The sequence below is a fragment of the Lotus japonicus genome, chromosome 3, assembly GCF_012489685.1.
Source record: "Lotus japonicus ecotype B-129 chromosome 3, LjGifu_v1.2".
Classification (NCBI taxonomy): Eukaryota; Viridiplantae; Streptophyta; class Magnoliopsida; order Fabales; family Fabaceae; genus Lotus; species Lotus japonicus.
The window spans coordinates 76,079,157-76,100,312 of record NC_080043.1 but is presented as its reverse complement, the minus strand read 5'-3'; the positions used below and the strand labels follow the sequence as shown (position 1 = coordinate 76,100,312).

At 35.9% G+C, this 21,156-nt stretch overlaps 2 protein-coding genes across 2 annotated transcripts; one reads left to right on the top strand and one right to left on the bottom strand.

Annotated features, from left to right (window-relative positions):
* The first annotated feature begins 2,801 nt into the window (after positions 1-2,801).
* On the top strand, positions 2,802-3,143 carry LOC130744738 (uncharacterized). The gene has a single exon (XM_057596898.1). It carries the CDS (start codon positions 2,802-2,804, stop codon positions 3,141-3,143), a length of 342 nt encoding a protein of 113 aa, XP_057452881.1.
* Positions 3,144-13,117: 9,974 nt separating this feature from the next.
* On the bottom strand, positions 13,118-18,300 carry LOC130745963 (NADP-dependent malic enzyme). Its single transcript, XM_057598426.1, has 20 exons — positions 18,090-18,300; positions 17,650-17,930; positions 17,185-17,305; positions 16,973-17,047; positions 16,449-16,600; positions 16,251-16,356; positions 16,083-16,148; positions 15,802-15,897; positions 15,625-15,696; positions 15,425-15,508; positions 15,241-15,339; positions 15,006-15,053; positions 14,822-14,875; positions 14,640-14,738; positions 14,475-14,564; positions 14,312-14,389; positions 14,103-14,177; positions 13,928-14,018; positions 13,704-13,832; positions 13,118-13,583 (listed from the first exon to the last, which is right to left on the bottom strand). The coding sequence occupies exons 1-20, from the start codon at positions 18,291-18,293 to the stop codon at positions 13,495-13,497; spliced, it is 2,109 nt and encodes a 702-aa protein (XP_057454409.1). The 5' UTR covers positions 18,294-18,300; the 3' UTR covers positions 13,118-13,494.
* Positions 18,301-21,156: the final 2,856 nt, after the last annotated feature.

The window sequence follows — 21,156 nt, the reverse complement described above, 5'->3', positions numbered from 1 at the left end:
CATTCCCACTCACTCTATTTGTGATGGAGTGCGCTTCTCTTTGCCTACACAATTAGAAACCTCTTCTCCTTTTGCATATGAATGGTCACATCTGCTAGTTTCTTTGTAGAGAATTAAAAAGTTTTGAGTGGATTGAAGGGGATCAGAATCTAGTTTTTCAGTCACTCTCATGTTTGGCATATTGTGATTTTTATTTTAAATTTATTTCATTCTTTTACTTATTGCTGTCTTCCTCCTATTTTTTTTCTTAAAAATATAATAGAACGTAAAGAAAATATTTTCAGTACCCGATCGAGGGTAGTGACATGCTGAGGAGATTAATAGATGCTCACTCATATGTAAGAGCGCCTGAGGATCTCATTGAGGAGGATTGTCCACCGCCCACCAACTGAAATTTTACTAGGTGCAAGGGGATTGAACTTTGACATATGAAAAAGTGAAAGTTAAACCCAAAACCCTTGGTCAGTTGTGTTAACCCAAGATTAAGTCTTCATCCTATCTTAATATGGATCCTATTGTGGACATTGGAAAATGACCAATATTAAATTTACTTGTACTTATAGGTAGTGTCTACCGTGGTTCACTTAAAAAATATGAACCACGACGTGGTTCACTTTTTATTAAACAAATGTGAGCTGTTAGGATATAATATTTTTAAATGAATAATTCAGATGATTGATGCTATAAAGATATTAATTTACTAAAACACTCTTTCTTCTATCCCCTACTCCACCCTTCTGACACACCGTTACCGTCTTAATTAACCTGCAAGTGCCATCGTCGCAATCACTAACATCACCTTTATGGGTACAACCACCGCCACAGGAATCACCTCATTAATAACTGTCAAACATTGCACACCTACCCTAAGACTTCGGTCTCACCACATCCATGGTAGCCGTGTTAGAATTTTGGGTCACAAATATAACTTTTAATTGTGTTAGGGCCATTATTTAATTAGCCAAAACTAAAGTGGTCTATTTAATATGGATTTTATGGCTAAGGGCATATGTGTTATGAAAATGTATTGTGCAGATACCATAAGACAATATTCTAATTTGATGAAGGGGCAAATTAGAAATATTGAAAACAGAATTGTAACTGATGCAGTTACTTATAGGGTTATGGTCCCCAATTGTAGACACAACAACGTAACAACGTGAAAAGTTTCTCTTCATCCCCATCAGAAGAGAACATAAGGAAACCCTAAAGGTGATCTACAATTGGAAGATCACAACCCCAGATCCTTCAGCGATTCCCATGGCTCATTCAGGTACGCTTCCGCTCTAGATCTTCATCATGTTTTTTGGGTATGGGTTAATCAAGTGTGGTATAGGATTATGCTCCTATTTTCTATATGGGTAGAAAAGCATGTGGTTAGGAACAAATCCTTATTTGTTAGAAACCTACAAGTGGTATCAGAGCCACCCATACTTGATTCAGGTTGAATTTTGGTAATTCTTAAAATTAGGGTTTCAATTATGTGTTATTGGTTTTGAATTTCATGTCTTTTACCATCGGTTAAAAGATTTCATCTTTTAATTGTGTTATTATGCGTGATTGTTGGTATTATGAGAATCGGTTGATTTTGGTTTCACATGTACAGCGACAGAGATTGTATATATGCTATTTTGATTTCACGTATTATATATGATGTCTTGGTTTCAACATGTATAACTTGAATATCATGGATTTTATATATGCAAATTTAGTGTTTTGTGTATGCCAGTATATACAATTTAACAACGTCGCTATGAGCATGTCAGTATATGCAAATTCAGTGTTTTATATACAAGGTATTTATACTTTACACGCAGCATGTGATGTGTATTTGGGTATAATATCTTGGAGTTTCGTAACAAGTTTAGTTGGAGATAAAACACTATTATGTATGTACCAAATTCAGTTACGTTCCCAGTTTCTAATATGGATTATATATATACACATTCAGTTTTGGTTATGAATCCAAAACTTTGTTTGGAAGACATATAAGTTTTGGAATATATACTTGCTGGTTTGGAATCAAGTACATTCAGACTTTTCACTTGAATACAAGCCATCATTCTTTTGTTAAGAATGAATTTTAGGCTAAATTAAAAAAAAGTAAAATTATCAGTGTGTTCAAATTTTGGCTATGGTTTGTATTTTTATACAATTGTTTAATATTTTAAATGAGTCAATTAAAATAAGAAAGTCACAAAAGTGACCTCTTTTTATGGAGATTGCTCATAAGAAATATTAAAAGTTTTTGTGCGTGTGGCTGTTTATCCATGCGAGTATTAATGGACCCCAAAGGAAAAGTTAATGCTTGGCCGGATTTCATACACACCTGTGATGATAAACATGTGATAATTTTAAGGGTTTACATGTGAATGATAAATCAATCCAAAGAAGGGTTTGTTATTTGACATGATTTATTATCAATGTTTGATCATTACAACAAGAGTACCACTAGCAATTGGTATTACTGTCCAAAGACATGATATTGATGGTGCACTAGGTATCTTGAGATGGGTTATGCCATTATTTGAACATATTGATGATTCAATTTTTTCTTAATGTGAGCATATTTATAGTATCTATTTTGTTCTACATTCAGCTACTGTTGGTTTGATATCTGCTAATCTGAATTCGGTTCCGGACCTTAATGAAACAAATTTTAAGGATTGGATAGAGAACATGGAAATTGTTCTTGGTTGCATGGAGACCTTGCATTAAGGGTGGCGCAACCCACTTCTCTTACGGAATCTAGTACCTCTGAACAGAGGAAAGATTATGAGAAGTGGGATCGCTCCAATCGCATGAGTCTTATGATCATTAAGCGCGGCATTCCTGAGGTCTTTAGGGGTACTATCTCGGAAGAGATAAAAGGTGCCAAAGATTTCCTTGCTGAAATTGAAAAGCGCTTTGCAAAAAGCGATAAGGCGGAAACAAGTACTCTTCTTCAGAACTTGATTTCCATGAAATATCAGGGCAAAGGAAATATAAGGGAATACATTATGGGCATGTCAAATATTGCTTCAAAACTTAAGGCGCTAAAGCTTGAGTTGTCGGATGACTTGCTCATTCATTTAGTATTGCTTTCTCTCCCTGCACAATTCAGTCAGTTTAAGATATCTTATAACTGTCAAAAGGAGAAATGATCTCTTAACGAGCTCATTTCATTTTGTGTGCAAGAAGAGGAAAGGTTGAAGCAAGAAAGGAAAGAAAGTGCTCATTTTGTTAGCACCTCTAAAGACAAGGCCAAAAGAAAGAAAACTGTTGAGCCCAAGAATGAAGCTGCTGATGCTCCAGCACAAAAGAAACAGAAAGAGGGTGATACCTGTTACTTTTGCAATGTGTCTGGGCATATGAAAAAGAAATGTACTAAATATCACGCTTGGCGTGCAAGGAAAGGTACATTTTTTTGCTTTGGTCTGTTCTGAGGTCAATTTAGCTTTAGTACCTAGAAACACTTGGTGGTTAGACTCCGGTGCAACTACTAACATCAGTGTTTCAAGGCAAGGCTGCATGAACTATCGAAAACCAAATGATGTTGAAAGATACATTTATGTTGGAGATGGCAAGTCGGTGGAGGTGGCAGCTACAAGGCATTTTAGATTATTATTGTGTACTGGATTTTATTTGGATTTGAAAGATACTTTTGTGGTACCGTCATTTAGACGGAATTTGGTTTCAGTTTCTTATATGGACAAATATGGTTATTTATGTTCATTTGGAAATAATAAATTCAAGTTGTCTTTTAACTCAAATATTGTTGGAACCGGTCCACTTATGGGATATGATAATCTATATTTGTTGATACTGTAGCTACTATAGTGAATCTCTGAATGTGGAATCGTCCCACAGTACACCATGCCAGGGTCACCTAGCATGAATGGTGTGGCTGAAAGACGAAACCGGACTCTTAAGGATATGGTAAGGAGTATGATTTGTCATCCTACCTTGCCAGAGTCACTTTGGGGAGAGGCACTAAAGACTGCAGCTTACATTCTAAATAGAGTGTCAACCAAGGCAGCTGCCAAAACACCTTATGAGCTTTGGACTGGGCGAAAGCCTAGTTTGAAACATTTTCATGTATGGGGATGTCCAGCTGAGGCAAGGCCTTATAGGCCAAATGAAAAGAAATTGGACTCCCGAACAGTGAGCAGCTACTTTATTGGTTATTCTGAAAGATCCAGGGGCTATAAATTTTATGATCCCAAATTAAAGACAATTTTTGAGACGGGAACAGCCACGTTCTTTGAGGATATAGAGTTTGGAGGGGAAAATAAGATTAGAGACTTTGTTTTAGAGGAAGAGTCAGTAACAATTCCAAAACCGATTCATACAGTTGCTTTTGATGAAGCAAGTACGGAACCTCTACAAGACATTGTTGTTGAATCTCCTCCTACTCAAGGTGATATGGTGGTTCATGAAGAACAAACTCAAGATCCTCAAGAACAAGTGTTACAAGAACCAATACCTTTGCGGAGATCCACTAGAGAAAGGAGAAATGCTATTCCAGATGATTACATAGTCTTTCTCCAAGAACATGAGGAAAATAATGGTATGATGGAAGCTGATCCAATCAACTTCCAGCAAGCCATGCAGGATTCCAACTCTGAAAAGTGGATTTAAGCAATGAAGGAAGAGTATAAGTCCATGCAAGACAATAAGGTTTGGGAACTTGTCCCATTACCGGAAGGTGTGAAACCCATTGGTTGCAAATGGATATTTAAGACCAAGCGGGATTCTAATGGTAATGTGGAGAGGTATAAGGCTCGTCTTGTAGCTAAGGGTTATACTCAAAAGGAAGGGATTGACTTTAAAGAGACTTTCTCTCCGGTTTCATCGAAAGACTCTTTTGGACAATCATGGCTCTTGTTGCACATTATGATGATACAAGACAGCGTTTCTCAATGAAAACATTGATGAGACAATCTATATGGTGCAACCAGAAAACTTTGTGTCAGGAGACCCAAAGAATATGGTTTGCAAATTGACAAAATCCATTTATGGACTAAAGCAGGCATCTCGTCAGTGGTACCACAAATTTCATGAAGTAATTCTCTCATTTGGTTTCGAGGTGAATGTTGTTGAGGATTGTGTGTATCACAAATTCAGTGGGAGCAAGTATATTTTCGTGGTTCTGTATGTTGATGACATACTGCTTGCCACTAATGATATAGGCATGTTGCACGAAACCAAGAGATTTCTATCAAGAAAATTTGAAATGAAAGATCTTGGTAACGCTTCCTTTGTTTTAGGAATTCAGATACACCGAGACCGATCTCGGGGTATTCTGGGATTGTCACAAAGGAACTATATCGAAAAGGTACTTAAAAGGTTTGGCATGCAGAATTGTACATCAGGGGATACTCCAGTTGCTAAGGGAGACAAATTTAGTCTCAGTCAATGCCCAAAAGGAAACTTATAAATTCAGGAAATGCAAAAGATTCCTTATGCATCAGCTGTAGGGAGTCTTATGTATGCCCAAGTTTGTACGTGTCCAGATATGTTAGGATGTTAAGCAGATATTTGAGCAATCAAGGAATGGATCATTGGAAAGCAGCCAAAAAGGTTATGAGGTATTTCCAGAGAACAAAAGATTATATGCTCACATATAGGAGGTCAGACCAATTAGAGATCATTGGATATTCTGACCGATTTTGTTGGATGCCATGATAGTAAAAGATCCACTTCGGGCTATATCTTCATGTTAGCTGGTGGTGCAGTTTCTTGGCGTAGTGCCAAGCAAACTCTTATTGCTTCATCCACCATGGCAGCTGAATTTGTAGCATGTTTGGGGCATCTAACCATGGGATTTGGTTGAGGAATCTTGTCACGGGGCTGCGAATTGTGGAAGGAATTGAAAGACCACTTAAGTTATACTGTGACAATAAATCTTGGCGTAGGAGCTCGACCAAGTCAAAACATATTGACATCAAGTTCCTAGTTGTTAAGGAAAGGGTACAAAGTGGACAGATTTCTATAGAACACATAGGGACCAACTCCATGATAGCGGATCCTCTTACAAAAGGTCTTCTGCCTAAGGTCTTTCATGAGCACACTGCTCACATGGGTGTTTTGCAGTGTGAGGAATGCTTAGTTTAGTGGGAGTTAGTCATTTATAAATTTTGTGTTCTATGTTTGGTATTATGCATGCATACTCTAGTATTTGGATAGTTTTTTGGTTAATTATAAAGTTTGGTATTCTGTCTTTATGCTTTGTACAATAAGGTTATTGAATGATCTCACTAAAGTAAAGTAGGACCAGTTGAAAATTGACAAGTACAGGCCACCTTCTTGTGATTTTCATGCTGCACATTTCATAATCAATCTATGTCATTTAGTTATGTCAGTACTAGTAATCATTGATGGGTTTAGTTATGATTGATATAACGAAAATCGCTTTGGTTCTATGTACTGGCATGACTAATGGACGAGATTATTTGGATATGCTTAAGGTATATAATGGCAATTTTTTAGCTCATAAAGTCTAACACGTGTGTGAAGTTACATATGTGACCAGTGGGAGATTGTTAGAATTTTGGGTCACAAATATAACTTTTAATTGTGTTAGGGCCATTATTTAACTAGCCAAAACTAAAGTGGCCTATTTAATATTGATTTTATGGCTAAGGGCATATGTGTTATGAAAATGTATTGTGCAGATACCATAAGGCAATATTCTAATTTGATGAGGGGCCAAATTAGAAATATTGAAAACAGAATTGTAATTGATGCAGTTACTTATAGGGTTATGGTCCCCAATTGTAGACACAACAACGTAACAACGTGAAAAGTTTCTCTTCATCCTCATCAGAAGAGAACATAAGGAAACCCTAAAGGTGATCTACAATTGGAAGATCACAACCCCAGATCCTTCAGCGATTCCCATGGCTCATTCAGGTACGCTTCCGCTCTAGATCTTCATCATGTTTTTCGGGTATGGGTTAATCAAGTGTGGTATAGGATTATGCTCCTATTTTCTATATGGGTAGAAAATCATGTGGTTAGGAACAAATCCTTATTTGTTAGAAACCTACAAGCCGGAGACGAAGTTCACCCCTGCCACTGCAACTCCACCTTTCACTCTCAAGTCCTCCACCAAATCCCACCCCCAACCCCATAAACTTACCCTCCTAATTACAAAAATATTGACCAAAGTAAAGCCACCCCCATCCCCCGCCTTTAACTCCACCTCAGTCGCCTCTGCCATGCTGCTCATGTCACCTTCGCTACCATTTGTCGTCGTCTCATCTGCTTCCATCAGTGCCATCACCATCTCCCTCTCCCACCTTGTTTTATTCTGGTATATGTGTATGGTATGTACTAAAGTTGTCTCCTTTATGTGTTCTCAATGATGCCGACTTGACTTCATTTGGTGTTGTTGAAGCTGTGATATCGACTTCTCTTGAAGCTGCAAAACATGATGAGTTGTAATAGTTGGAGCGCTGATTAAAATGGAAAACATATATTTTTGCTCAGAAGGTAACTTCTTTCATTGTTGAATATTGGAGTTTACATGCTTTTGTATGACTTTGGGTGTGTTAGCTACTTGTATAAGTTTGAGTGAGAAAATTTTGTTCTTAGTTATTTTTTATTATCTTATTGCATTGCAATATCGTTCTTTGAAATTTTATTTTCGAATATGATGTGAGTGTTGTTGGACAAACCTTTGATTTTTTTTATATCGAAAAGATAAATTGCACCTTCAGGAAATGCTCGGACATCCCCCACCCAACTCATATGTCCTTTTTTTTATTTATAAAAACTCATATCTCTCTAGTTTTTCCCGATTGAGCTATCATTCAGAAACAACAAACATTTGATTTTAATCCTAGCATTTTTTTCTTCTTCTGATAAGTCTGGAAGTTCTTTCTTTACACAAAAAAAAAAAAAACAATGATTTCATGATTGCACCTACCTCCTAAAGCAGGAAAGATCAAAACATAGAAGGGACATAATTGATATGCACTCAGTCCCAGATGGGGATGCCACGTGAAAGAATTAGCTTCTGATAATAGGACATTCACTGAACTTGTTAAAGCATTAACATCTCAAAGACCTGTAAAAGGTATCCATATTCCTCATCAAGAATGTGCTGACACGAAGACAGGAATCAGAATGGAGAGGCTATAACTGAGGTTGCTTTCTCAGTGATAACTATTCTTCTCTAGCAGCAACAATTCTACTCCTCTTCCTCAGAACAGAATCCATTTCATGGAAGAGATTGGTGAACTTTAAAGCAGCTAGATAGCATTGCCCACCAAAGGATCGAAACTTTTGATGTGTTGGCCAAAATTTTATCCAAACAAAGATAAGATGAACAAGACATGATCAATTGATCATTTTTGTGAACTTAGTAAAACAGGGACCAAATGACATTAAATATCAGCTTCTTCGTACTATCACTTTCACCAACTAATGCAATTGTTGTCACTTGTCAGCATTACCAATTAACACGAGAGGGGTCAACAACACAATCATGGATTCAATATGCCACTATGTTGTCATAAAGTTTTTATTCTTTTGAAATTACAATGCTAGACAAAGTTCGAGATTCATTGATCCGAATGAAGCAACCTTCAGCCAATCAAGCTCTCAAAACAAAGCTCAGTATACAGACAGAGGTTATTCAGAATCGTCAATGTGCAAGAACATGCGCCAAACCACCAATAATAAAATATCTAAGAGGTTCATAAATCATTTAAACCTCGGCCCACCATCACATTTATCATCAAAGCAACACCTGAGAAATGATTCCTTACTGGTTCATTGGGTGAATGTTACAATAGCCATTTATTAAAATTATAGATGAATTGTGAAATTTACTTTTTACTAGATATAAAATCTGTGCGTTGCACGGGTGTTTTTACAATTTTATATATATATATATATAATTTATTATAGTTTAAATAAAAATATTAAATATATATTAAATATTTTTTTACTTATAAATTATAATAAAATAAAAATAATTGTGTTAAAACATTTCATTATGAGTATTAGAGTTTTCTTTGTGTACATAACTAATACTATTCAAATTTAATAACTACCATTGAAATAATTTTAACTATTTAAAAATGTATTTATTTAAACATACAATAAATTATAAAGTGCATTTCAAATATTTTAAATCAATTAATAAGTTTTAATATCACCAAATAAATTATATCAACATTTTCTTATAATTTTTATCAACAATTAATTAACTTTAACTTTGATAATTACAATAAATTTTAATTTTAATATTCTAAAATATTATTTAGTAAATTAATTATTTTTTAATTTTAGCCTTAATTATTTTTCTCTGTTATACTTCTTTTAAGTTGATCTTTTTTACTAATACATAATAGATCAAAATTTATAATTGAATAAATTTTTGAAAAAATTACACACACGTCATACTTTTTTACATCCACGTCATACTTAATAATGTTAATTTTAAAAATACTTTATAAATTATTTCTTAATAAATTATTGCGGCGCTTTGTAATTTTAAAACTATTTGCTAATTTTTAATTAATAAAATTAATTAATTTTAATTATAAATAATGTTTCCATATAAAAATATTATTTAATAAAATTTTATTCTAAATATCATCTTGTGTATACTCTATACACTTTTTAATGTATATAAAAAGATTATTCTAAAATACTTAAATAATTATAATTATAATATATTAATTTTTTATGTATGTAAAATTATTTTATAAAATAATACAAAACAACGTTATAATCTATATTAAACAACACATGTAACTATTAAAAAAAATTATAAATATATCTTTACGAAAAAGCATTTAATCATTGACTATTTCTGATATTTCATATATTTATTTTATATAAAATATATTACTCTATATAAATTTAATTTTTTTTCTCAACTTGAGGTGAATAATTAATATTTTAACTACATATGTTTAATTTTTTTTATCACATTATATTTAGCTTTTACTTAAATGTATAGGAAATTTTATAATTAATATATAAATAATTATAAAAATGAAGATAAATAAGTTTATAAATATATTATTTAATGTTGATAGTTGAATAGTTTTTGACATTACAATTTATTTAGTTTTAATTTTATTATCTAATATATTTATTGCAAATGAAATTCTTTATTTTTAATGTATTTTATTGTAGAGATTTTTTTTTGAAACATTAATGTAGAGGTAGGAATTACTTGATGTATTTAATGCAAAAAACTCAAGTCTCCTTTACACATATATATAGATAGATAGATTAGTAAGGTGTTGCTTGGTTAAAACAATTAAGAAGAAAGAAAGAAAGGAAAATAGTAGAAAATTGGGTTGGTCAGGGGTTTTCCAGTTGCGAGGCTCGCCTGACAGACACTCAAGCCATGCAGTGGGCGACTCCTTGAAGAGCCTTTAAGTCGCACTTTGCTTCCAGGCATGGTGTCTTGTGGGCTGGTCAGAGGGTTCCCGATCACGAGGCTCACCCGAGAGACGCTCAAGGCACACAATAGGGAAAAATCGCCCCGTTATTCAAAGGCCTTTCTCCAGACAACCCACCTATTTGAAGATCCTCAGGGGTCGCATCGCCAGATGGACGGTCCTCTGAATTTTAGGACTGGCTTGTCCATGTGAAGCCGCCTATGTAAAGGACTCATCATAATAAATGACTTGTAGTTTGTTGCTTACTACGTATGGATTCTTGGGCCGAGTTATGTAAGGCCTAAGATTCCAGATTTCCAGTAGTGAATTACGGTCTAGGGTTTAGGCTTTTCTCGCTATATATAAGGGAAATGGTGACCAGTCATAAGAAGATGTTTTCACTTGCTTAATATACCACAACTACTAGGATTTATAGGCACTTACTTTCCGATAAGGTTTTAGCCTTGGTCACCGTCATAGTTCACTCGACATGAAAAAATGAGATGATTTATAAGTTGTTTGGTAGGAATGAAAGTGAAAAGAAAGAAAAAAATTTAAATTTATGAAATGACATAGATATCATTAAAAAGATATGAAATATTATAGCTAATTTTTTAATAAAAATTAATCTTGATTGATTTTACAAAAATAAATTTAAAATATATTCATTACTTTTAATAATATTAATATTTAATTATTATTATATAATGAAAATATGAGGGGTATTTGGGGTAAATTATCAAAAGAAGTTTAAGGTATCTTATAAATATATTTACTAAATTTTATTTGAACCTATTTTTCATTATGTATATTTTCTAAAAATTAGTTAGGCTGGTATTTAAGTTAGTTAGTCATGAGGTATTAAATCTTTAAGTGAGTATTTATTTCTTTTAACTTTTTTAAGCATGTATTAGCTAAGTTAGTCGTAAGACCATTAGGTCTTTTATGGTTTTTTTTTTTACATGAGAAAGATAAATTGCACCCACCAAGGATTGATTCCTTGACCTCCTCCACCCAACCTCCATGTCTCCTAGCTCTTACCACATGAGCTATCATTCGGCCGGAACCTTTTATGGTTTCTTTAATATTTCAGAACCTTATAATTGAATTGACATTTCTTCTTTTGAGTATTGCACTCCTCTATCCGGGTTCTGAGATGAACCACCTCTTAATGCTTCCTTATTCCTGTGATGATCTTCGACTTATCAAACTCTTTGATTGCGAAACCTTCTCTATCTCTATCGTTATCCATGTTGTTCTTATTTGATTTCTTTCTTTGAATTTTGTTTTAAGCACAATTTAATCTTACAACATATGTGAATAAATCTCAAGGAGGGCTACCGCAATGAAAATACATAAGAACAATTAAGAATAATCATGCACATTCACGCATCAAGCTGGTACATCCCGCAGAAATCATGAAATAAAAAACCCTATAGGTCATACAAAAGCTCCTAAAAACCCAAGTTAACATAGAATCAAGATGACTTCGGAACGAAGAGAAATTTATCTTTTTACTTAACGCTCTCATATTGGCAACTCATCGGATCTGCCAGAGATACAAACCGTGCGGCTATCAGAAAGCCCAAATCCTGGCTTCAACAACACCTATAGGGGTTAAATCGACACCTCAAGAACATGGAAAGAAAAGGAAAACTTCTGAAGATTCCAAACATACCTCGGTTGGAGCTTAGTAGGAAAAGGAGGTAACCAAGGCGGAGATGGAAGTAGAGGAAGATGGCGACATAGGCGGTGAGGAATGGTGACCATGACAGGGGCTATAGTCAGAGCCTATAGGTGGTGGCTGGTGCCTGCTGCCAAGGACGCACAGAGGCAAAGCAAGGGGTCACACTACCTGTAGAGGGAAGCAGTGGTGGTGTGGCCAAGGCACAATTGGGGAGGCAAGAGCTCAGCAGATGGAGGTACCGAGAGATGCCAACCCAGAGGTGGAGAAAAGAAGGGGAAAAACCACAATATGAAGGAGAAAAAAACTCACTTATTTAGGCATCGAAACACCTAATGTGGGAGAAGATAACTACCAAGTAGAAGGAAGAGCCTGGGGAGGAGACCCCCAAGGAAGGTGTGGCTGCTACACACATGAACTCAACTCACCTATTCAGGAGTGAAGAATTTCTACCCAGCCCAAGTGCCTTTAGGGTTAGACTGTTAAGAGTGTTCAAGGGCGTATGCTTTCTAGGTTAAAACTTTCTCAATTCTAGACGGCCCAATAGAGCTTACTGGATATGGTCAAGTATACTACAAGGAAAGGATTTTCTTAGAATAAATGGTAGGTGAGTTGCTGATAATGGAAAACCTATCAAGTTGTGGTTGGATAAGTGATTGATAGAAGAGGAAGGTATGCGAAAATTCAAGGCTGAGGTAAGATTTCAATGTCACTTATCCTTTTTGATGGACTAAACAAAATTTGGATGTGGAAAAATAACAGGAACCTTTTCCTTGGGAATATAGCATTGAATAGATCTGTTCAAAACTTTTTCCAAAATCATAATGAAGTATTCAAAATTAACTACTAACGCACTTAAAAACTAGGAAGAAAAAATTTCTCTGGTAAACTTGTTACTCGATGCTGACCACCGTAAGAGGTACATTTACATTGGCAAAATGTTATATACAAACAAATGAAGACAATTGGCTGAAATCTGAAAGCATACAAGTGAAATGCACATTTAGTCATTTACTTTAAAAAATATTTTTTCTTCATTTCCAACTAAATAGTAGTATCACAGACTTTGCAGAGTACATTAATTTCTTGTGGGAGAAATTTTGCATGCAAGGTGCATGCATAATGAGTGATGCATACATAATGCATGCTGTGCAATTTTTTGTATAAACGTAGAACCATAAATTTTGCTTGCGGATGCTTCCAAATGCTTCATTTTCTAAGTCTTATTGCTGTCACATAAATTTATAGCAGAATAGAAAATATTTCAAGCTATCCTATAGTCAATCTACCTCTACTATCATCCACCTAACATCTATCCCACCAAATAGCATAACTTACAAGAGCAGAAAAGGGATAAATAAAATAAAATAAGGAGATTTTCATGATAAAATCCCAAAAATTGAAAAGGGAACTATTGTCAATTCACCGGTAGTTTCTATAAGCTGGGGTATACATACAGCTCTCAGCAAATTTCACCAAATCTTTCGGTTGAGGAAGGCGAGTGGCCAAGCCTGAGCAAAATGTAAATTCAACTTTATCAGTTTTATCTATAATCAACTAGAAAAAGCATTAAAAACAACAAAGCATGAGGCATGTTTGTGCAGAAACCAAAATAAAAAACTAAAGCTCACCAAGCTCATAGGCCTTAGCAGCTACTTTGGCAGCTATGTGTGCTGAAATTTTTCTGATATTAGTGAATGGTGGGTATATGAGTCCCCTGTCATAGTCCTCTTGGGTCACTTGTGAACCCAAAGCTTCAGCTGGTCAAAGACATAGAAAGTGTAGTTTAAATCAGATAAAGAGTATGTCTCAAGCTTAACAACGAAGTAAATGTTTCCTTCTTAAATGCACTTACAAGCTGCCAGAAGCAGGTCGTCATGCACTCGGATGGTCCGGGACATTATTAGCCCGAGACCAAATCCAGGAAAAATGTATGCATTGTTGGCCTGATCAACAAAAATTACATTCAAATTAAATTTACTGCACATGAAAAATTCTTATGGTTTCTGAAAATTCAGTTGAGTTATAACCTGGCCAGGCACAAAAACTTTTCCATCATATTCAACTGGGGCAAATGGACTGCCGCTAGCAAAAATCGCACGTCCCTGATACAAATGCAATAAAAGTAGAAATTACTCATCCATTGTCACCACTTCATAGCAATCTAATTATCTAAGTATCTAACTAATAAGGAAGCTAAAATTCTAACAAGAAGGGTGTAGTTGTATCTTCATATTACCTCGCTCCATGTATAAGCTTCTTCAGCAGTACATTCTGACTGTGACGTCGGGTTGGAAAGAGAAAGAATAATCGGTTTCTACAAGCATTATCATATAATACATGGATTAGCTTATGTGGACATCAAATTACACAATAAGCTGATGAACAGATTGACAAAGTACCTCATTAATGGAGGCCATAGCCTCAATCACTTGTTGAGTAAAAGTTCTCCCTTGTCCTGATGTTCCAATCAACACTGTTGGCTTAATTTGCTGAAAATAAAACATTGAAATGTAAAAAATTTGAAACTGTTTTCTATGTACGCACGGGAGTGAGAGAGATCATACATTAATAGCATCGGCAAGTTCCTTAACAGGTTCATGTTCATGAGCCCAGGGCTTCTTAAAATGTTGGAGGGATTCTTTTCGGGAACTGACAATTAAACCCTGTAAAGGTAGGAATAAAAGATTAATCATACTGAAAACAAGAGTTTACTTTCAATTAGGAGCGAAATTGGATCATGTACAACCTTTGAGTCCACCAACCAAATGTTCTTGCGCACTTCATCCAGGGGGGCATTTGTCTGCATAGACAATAGTTAATGGAATACTCACATCATAAATCTCTACCTCCCTCCCAAACCAAAAACTAATCCCCCAAAAAAAGGAAAAGAAGAAAAGAGAAACGTGATTGCTCTAAATTTGGCTAGTAACCTGTTTTGATACTTCAAGTGCTATGAGTTCTGCTATTCCAGTGCCAGCCTGCAATTGACAAAGCAATACAATTCATCCATAAGGTAAGGGAATGCAAGGGAAGAGCTCAAAGTGATCTTAAAATGTTCATTATTCTGTCTTTTTCTACATTTTTCTCTGTTGCATATGATTAAACTCTTCTTTCTCCAATAACAAATGAAGGAGGAGACACGATTCCAGAATTGTATGGACTTACCTCTCCAGCACCAAGGAATAAGAACCTATGGTCAGGCAAGCTTCCCCCAACCAATTTCAGAGCTGCAACTAGTCCTGCAAGGACCACTGAAGCGGTTCCCTGCAACAAAGTTGATAGAACATAAATGATAACGATTGGTTAATAAAGTACATAAACTCATTATTAAGATTTGAATTTTTGCTACCTGAATATCATCATTGAAAACAAGATGAGTTGACCTGTACTTTTCAAGCAGATCAAAAGCATTGTGGTTCGCAAAATCTTCAAACTAGTAAAAGAAATAGCAAAACAGAATGAGAAAACAGGAAACTTGAAATTAGGAGGTGTTACACTTGCATTCCAATAAACCAAAAAATGATGGCTGTGCACACTGCTTTGATTTACCTGAACAAGGATTTTTTCTCCATAATTTTGCTTGACTGCGGTCATAAATTCATGAAGAAGTTCAGCATATTCCTGGGATAAAAGTGTTGAAATAAATTGATTATTATTGAATATTACATAATTAAGATTCCTAAAATGAAAATTGAGGCTCAGTAAATAAAAAAAAAAGTTATGAACCTGCCCAGTTGCTCGTCTATGCTTGAGCCCTATATATAATTCGTCATTCAATAGCTTCTCGTTGTTTGTACCGACATCAATGGTAATAGGCAAGCACTGAAACAATTTTAATATGATATTATAGTTAAACAAAGAAATTAACGCAACATTAAACATAATTGGGGTAGGCTCTCTACATGTGAATATTTTGGGGCTCAAATCTGTAACTCAAATTTCAGTAGTATCTAAAAACTAACCAAACATAAGAACTCTGACAGGAACAGTAGGCCAAAAGAACTTACAGAAGAAGGGCGAACTCCACCAAGAGCTGTATATAAAGAAAGTTTCCCTACTGGTATTCCCATACCCTGACGATACAATGCACATTACCAAAGAAGAGATAGAAGTATTAGATCATATGAATACAATTGTCACAAATAATACATGCAAACAAGTATAATAGAAATTACTTGACAGCCAAGATCCCCAAGACCCAGGATCCGCTCTCCATCAGTTACAACAATAACTTGAATGTTCTTCTCAGGCCAATTCCTGAGCACTTCAAGAATCCTCCCTCTTTACACCCCACCCAAGAGAAAATGGAAAAATTACTTTGAGATAAATAATAGACACAAGAAAATTAAAGGAGGATTTGGACTGTAACTTACTTCTCTTTCAAACTTATATAAAGACCCTGAGGATTCATGAAGATGCTCCCATATTTCTGGCAAGCTTCACCAACAGTTGGAGTATAGACAACTGGGAGTAACTCCTCAACATGGTCAATTAGAAGCTTGTAAAACAGTCTTTCATTTCTCTCCTGCAACCCAGTAAAAAATAATCGAAAAGCATTAGAATCCAATCACTAATCGCAAATCAATTCATGAAGAAACTTCCCTCAAAGATTGAATGTTAAAGAGGCAATTCCAAGTTCAATACAGAATCATGAAAAAACAGTCCAAATGTGCAGAGTGCAGACAACAGCAAATTGCAGGGAACATAAAATCATTCAGAGGTGCGGAAGGCAATGAACAAGTTTTGGAGTCATTATTCACAGCTTATTTGATTTACTAGCTGTCAAACTGCCTAGTACATTCTATAAGTAAAATTTAAAACCGAGAAGCAGGCCAAAAACATTGTTTATTCAATAAATCTCTTAAAGAGAAAGAAAAGAGATAGTTCTAAAGGCTACCTGAAGATCCATCATTGCCATGTACTTCTGCAATGGAACTTGATACAGGCGTATTTGTTGGATCATTTTCTTCACCTATACAAATGAATAGGCAATAACTATCACTCATGATGGTGTGGGCTCATAGTCATACACAATCTAACAGCTTCCAGAAAAAAGAAAAAGAAAAAAAGAGGACTATTAGAAATAAGTCATATAATGAGATGATTAACCTGAGTTTCTTGAGAAAAAACAGTTGGGGGAAGAAGGCCACGCAAATAGTGAGCATCCCTCTCTTTTTCAGTGAAGGCCAGTCCTTTGTTGAAGTGTGGATCTCTCAACAAAGTATAACCACTAAAAACCAACAAAGGATCCCATTCATCAGAAACACAGAGGGAAATGAAAATCAAATTTAGATCAATAAAGAGAAAGATAACACATCGAATGAATATTCAATTTCATTCATGAAAGTGTAATTGTCGGACAAGTTGTTCGTTAGAAAAAGAAAATACCTCCCGGTCCTAGATTGTGTCAAATGTCGATCAGGAGGGACTAAGTAGGGACTAATGTGAGCGACATTTGACACAATTAGGACTGCAGGTATTTCCTTCTTCTATATACTAACTTGTACGACTTACTTTTTCAAGGACTAAATTGAGCATTCATAACATATCATGATTATTACAAGTCTCACCTACCTAGCAATAGAGACACTCCAAGGAGTTACAAATTGATCCTCAGTGGCCCTATCCTCACCGTACACGTCCTGAACGCCACCACCAGAGATGGCATTATCGTCAACGTCGGCCACCACAGAACCGTTACTTGTCTCATCCGACGATATCTCCATCAAAATGCTTCCGTGTCTTTCACCTGTGCTTAGAGCTGAACACGCTACTCTCGAAGGACCCCGATGCTGCTTCCTCTGCACTCCAGAGAAGCTGCTGCAAGAAGACCAACCACCTATGCCTGAGTTGCACTGAACAATCCGAAGCAAAAAAATATGGGGAAACTAATCAATGCCCAGATAAACAAATCAAGTAATATCAACAGAATTGGAAGAAGGATTGGATTTTTTTGGTTGTTGTTGTTGTGTGTGTGTGGAATGTGAGAATTCAGAGAAGTTTTATATTTTTACCAGGAAGGTGCATCTACTAGTGGAGAACATGATGTGGAAACAAATGTGTGATACAGAGAGAGTTGCGGTTATGGTGTTTGATGGATGAATCACAGAGAGAGAGAAAGAGAGAGTCTTTAGGAGACGGTTCCTTGGTTTTCTCCTCTGTTCTCTACTCTGTGTCTCCTCGAACAAGGAGAGGAAGAAGGAAGTTAGATCGATCATAAATACATCATAGGTACTTGTTTTTTTTTGGGTACATTTTATAGGTACTTGTTGTAATACCATAAAATAATGTTATTTCAATTATAATTATAATAGAGTCCTTATACATGCACACAAGGAAGCAGTACTACTCAAATACTACATCATTTTTTACTCCACTTTTTTTTTTTCTTTTTCATATCATAGCAATGCAGATTCTTAATTTTTATTTCTGAGTGAAGGAGGAGCTGACGTGAAGTTTTTAATTCTTAAAAATAAGAACAGTTCTTAAATAAAGAATTTTACTTTTTGAGTTCTTAACATAAAAAATTAAATTTTTATCTTTCATTCATCAACTAATCTAATTTAAGTTAAATTTAAATCAAAATTATATAAAAATAAAAATTACTAATATAATGGTATTGTGGAACCAGATGAATAGTGCTAAGAACTAAGAACTCATGATTGGAGCAAAATCTGCAAAGAGTTGGTTAAGCACATACGACAGTATGAACCCACATGAATAATGCTAAGAACGAACCAAGAACCTAGCATTGGAGATGCTCTTACATCATACCATATATCACATTTAAAGTTCGTTCAGTGATCAGAGCATGATAAAAACAAGAAAATGTAGAAGCTAGATAAATGCAACATAAGATAAGAGCAGAATAGAGTCTTATCCTATCATGTGTTTGAGGTAGACAAAATAATGATATGATATGATAGGGAGACCGCGGACTAGTGCGGGCTATAGCCCGAAAAATAGATGACCGCTAAAATGCGGGCCTACGCGGAGCGGGTCAGCGCGGGGCGAGTCAATGCGGGGCGGGCCTACGAGGGCAAAAAAAAGGTAAGAGAGGCCAAAGTCCGCGGAGCGGCCCGCGAAACCGCGGACTAGTGCGGGCTATAGCCCGGAAAATAGAGGACCGCTAAAATACGGGCCTACGCGGGGCGGGCTTGTGCGGGGCGGGCCTGCGCGGGGCGGTCCACCCGCGTACCCAGCTCTAACGCTATGGAAAGAGATTAGAATATAAGATAATTGATACAATATTTGATGTGATAAAAATAAGAAAGAAAGTGAAAAAGAAAATGAATGAAAATGATAGGAGAGAAAATTGGTTTTCAAAAATATCTTTAATTTGCTAGTTGTGTGAACTATTCCAGCGAAGAATTGAATTCATTTTTCATGCTCAGCAACTGTTTATACTAATCCACACAACAGTACTTTTCATGACTATGACGGGACGAGTCACCTATCCCATATATTGCAAAACCAAAATAGAAAAAGTTGTTTTCATTTGCTATCTCTTCTTTTCAAAACCTTTTATCTCCCCGATATGTATTTTTGTGTGAATGTTGAAAGTTGAAACTTGTAAGACTATCAGCAATGGTGTGTAATGTTGAATGTTGAATGTTGAAATGGGTGATTAATGGTGTTGAAATGTGGTGTTGAAAGTTGAAAGGAGGAGAGAGGTGTTGAAAATTTTCAACACAGCTTAAACCTGAGTGCGGTGACACGTGGCAGCGCCTGGTTGGCGAATGCCAGGCGCGTGCCACACACGCGCCAACAAGACGCGTGACCTGCAGAAATGGCAGGCTGTGGGACCCAGGGACTGCGGTGGTGGGACGCGTGGCACGCGTCGGTTGGGCACCGACAGGCGCGTGCGTGCCACGCGTCAGAGGAGAGAGATATGTTCTGATGGCTGACACGTGTCGCGTTTTAATTCGTCCGGGCGATTTTCTTTTATCCTAATCTTTCCAACTCAATTATTTCATTAAAAAAAAAATTAAAAAAATATAAAAAAATTACCAAAATTCATGATTTTTTTTTCTCTATAAATAGAGACTTGGTTCGTTTGATTTGGACACAGAAAAAAAACCAAGTTTTCCATCATCTTATTCATCTTATTATCTTTCAACTATCCCTTTTGCTTTGAAATGGATCCCAACAACTACCATTTCAACACCCAGAATTCTTCTAACCAAATTCCCAACAATTATCAACATCCAAATCAGTTTCCCAACAATTATCAACATCCAAATCAGTTTCCCAACAACCAAATTTCCAACAATTATCAACATCCAAATCAGTTTCCCAACTACCAAAATCCCAACATTTATCAACATCCAAATCAAATTTCCAACTACCAAAATCACAACAATTTTCAAGATCCAACTCAATTTCTCAACCAACGTCCTCATCCCCATCATGGATCTATGTTCAGATATCCATCTCCAACACCGTCGTCTAATGATGGTGCACCTGAATTTCCCGAGTTTTCAACACAAATGAATCTTACTGGCATGACAGCTGGTAATGAAGCCACTCCAAATGAAGAGGATTCAACTCCTACGAGCAGGAGAAGTCACTTACCAGCATGGAACACTGATCAAAATAAGGTGTTAATTAGTGGGTGGCTTAAATATGGAACAAACAGTGTTGTCGGGAGAAACCAAAAAGGAGAAACATTTTGGGGTCAAATTGCTGAGTATTGTAATCAACATTGCTCATTCAATCCTCCGCGGGATGGAAATGCATGCCGAAACCGTTATAATTATATGAGCAAGCAAATAAATAAATGGATTGGCGCTTATGAAGGCGCTAAGCGTATGCAACGAAGCGGTTGGTCGGAGAATGATATTTTGACCCAAGCGCAAGAATTATACGCAGATGGGAAGAAGGGTCAATTTAATTTGATGGCAGAATGGGAGGCTCTCCGCGATCAACCACGTTACAGTAGTCAAGCAGGAGGAAGTGTTGGCTCAGGAAGTAGTGGATCTAAGAGATCTCGCGAGAGTGATGCATGTGGCTCAAACTCTATAGGATCGATTCCCCGTCCAATGGGTAGGGATGCAGCTAAAAAAAAGGGTAAAAAGAAGA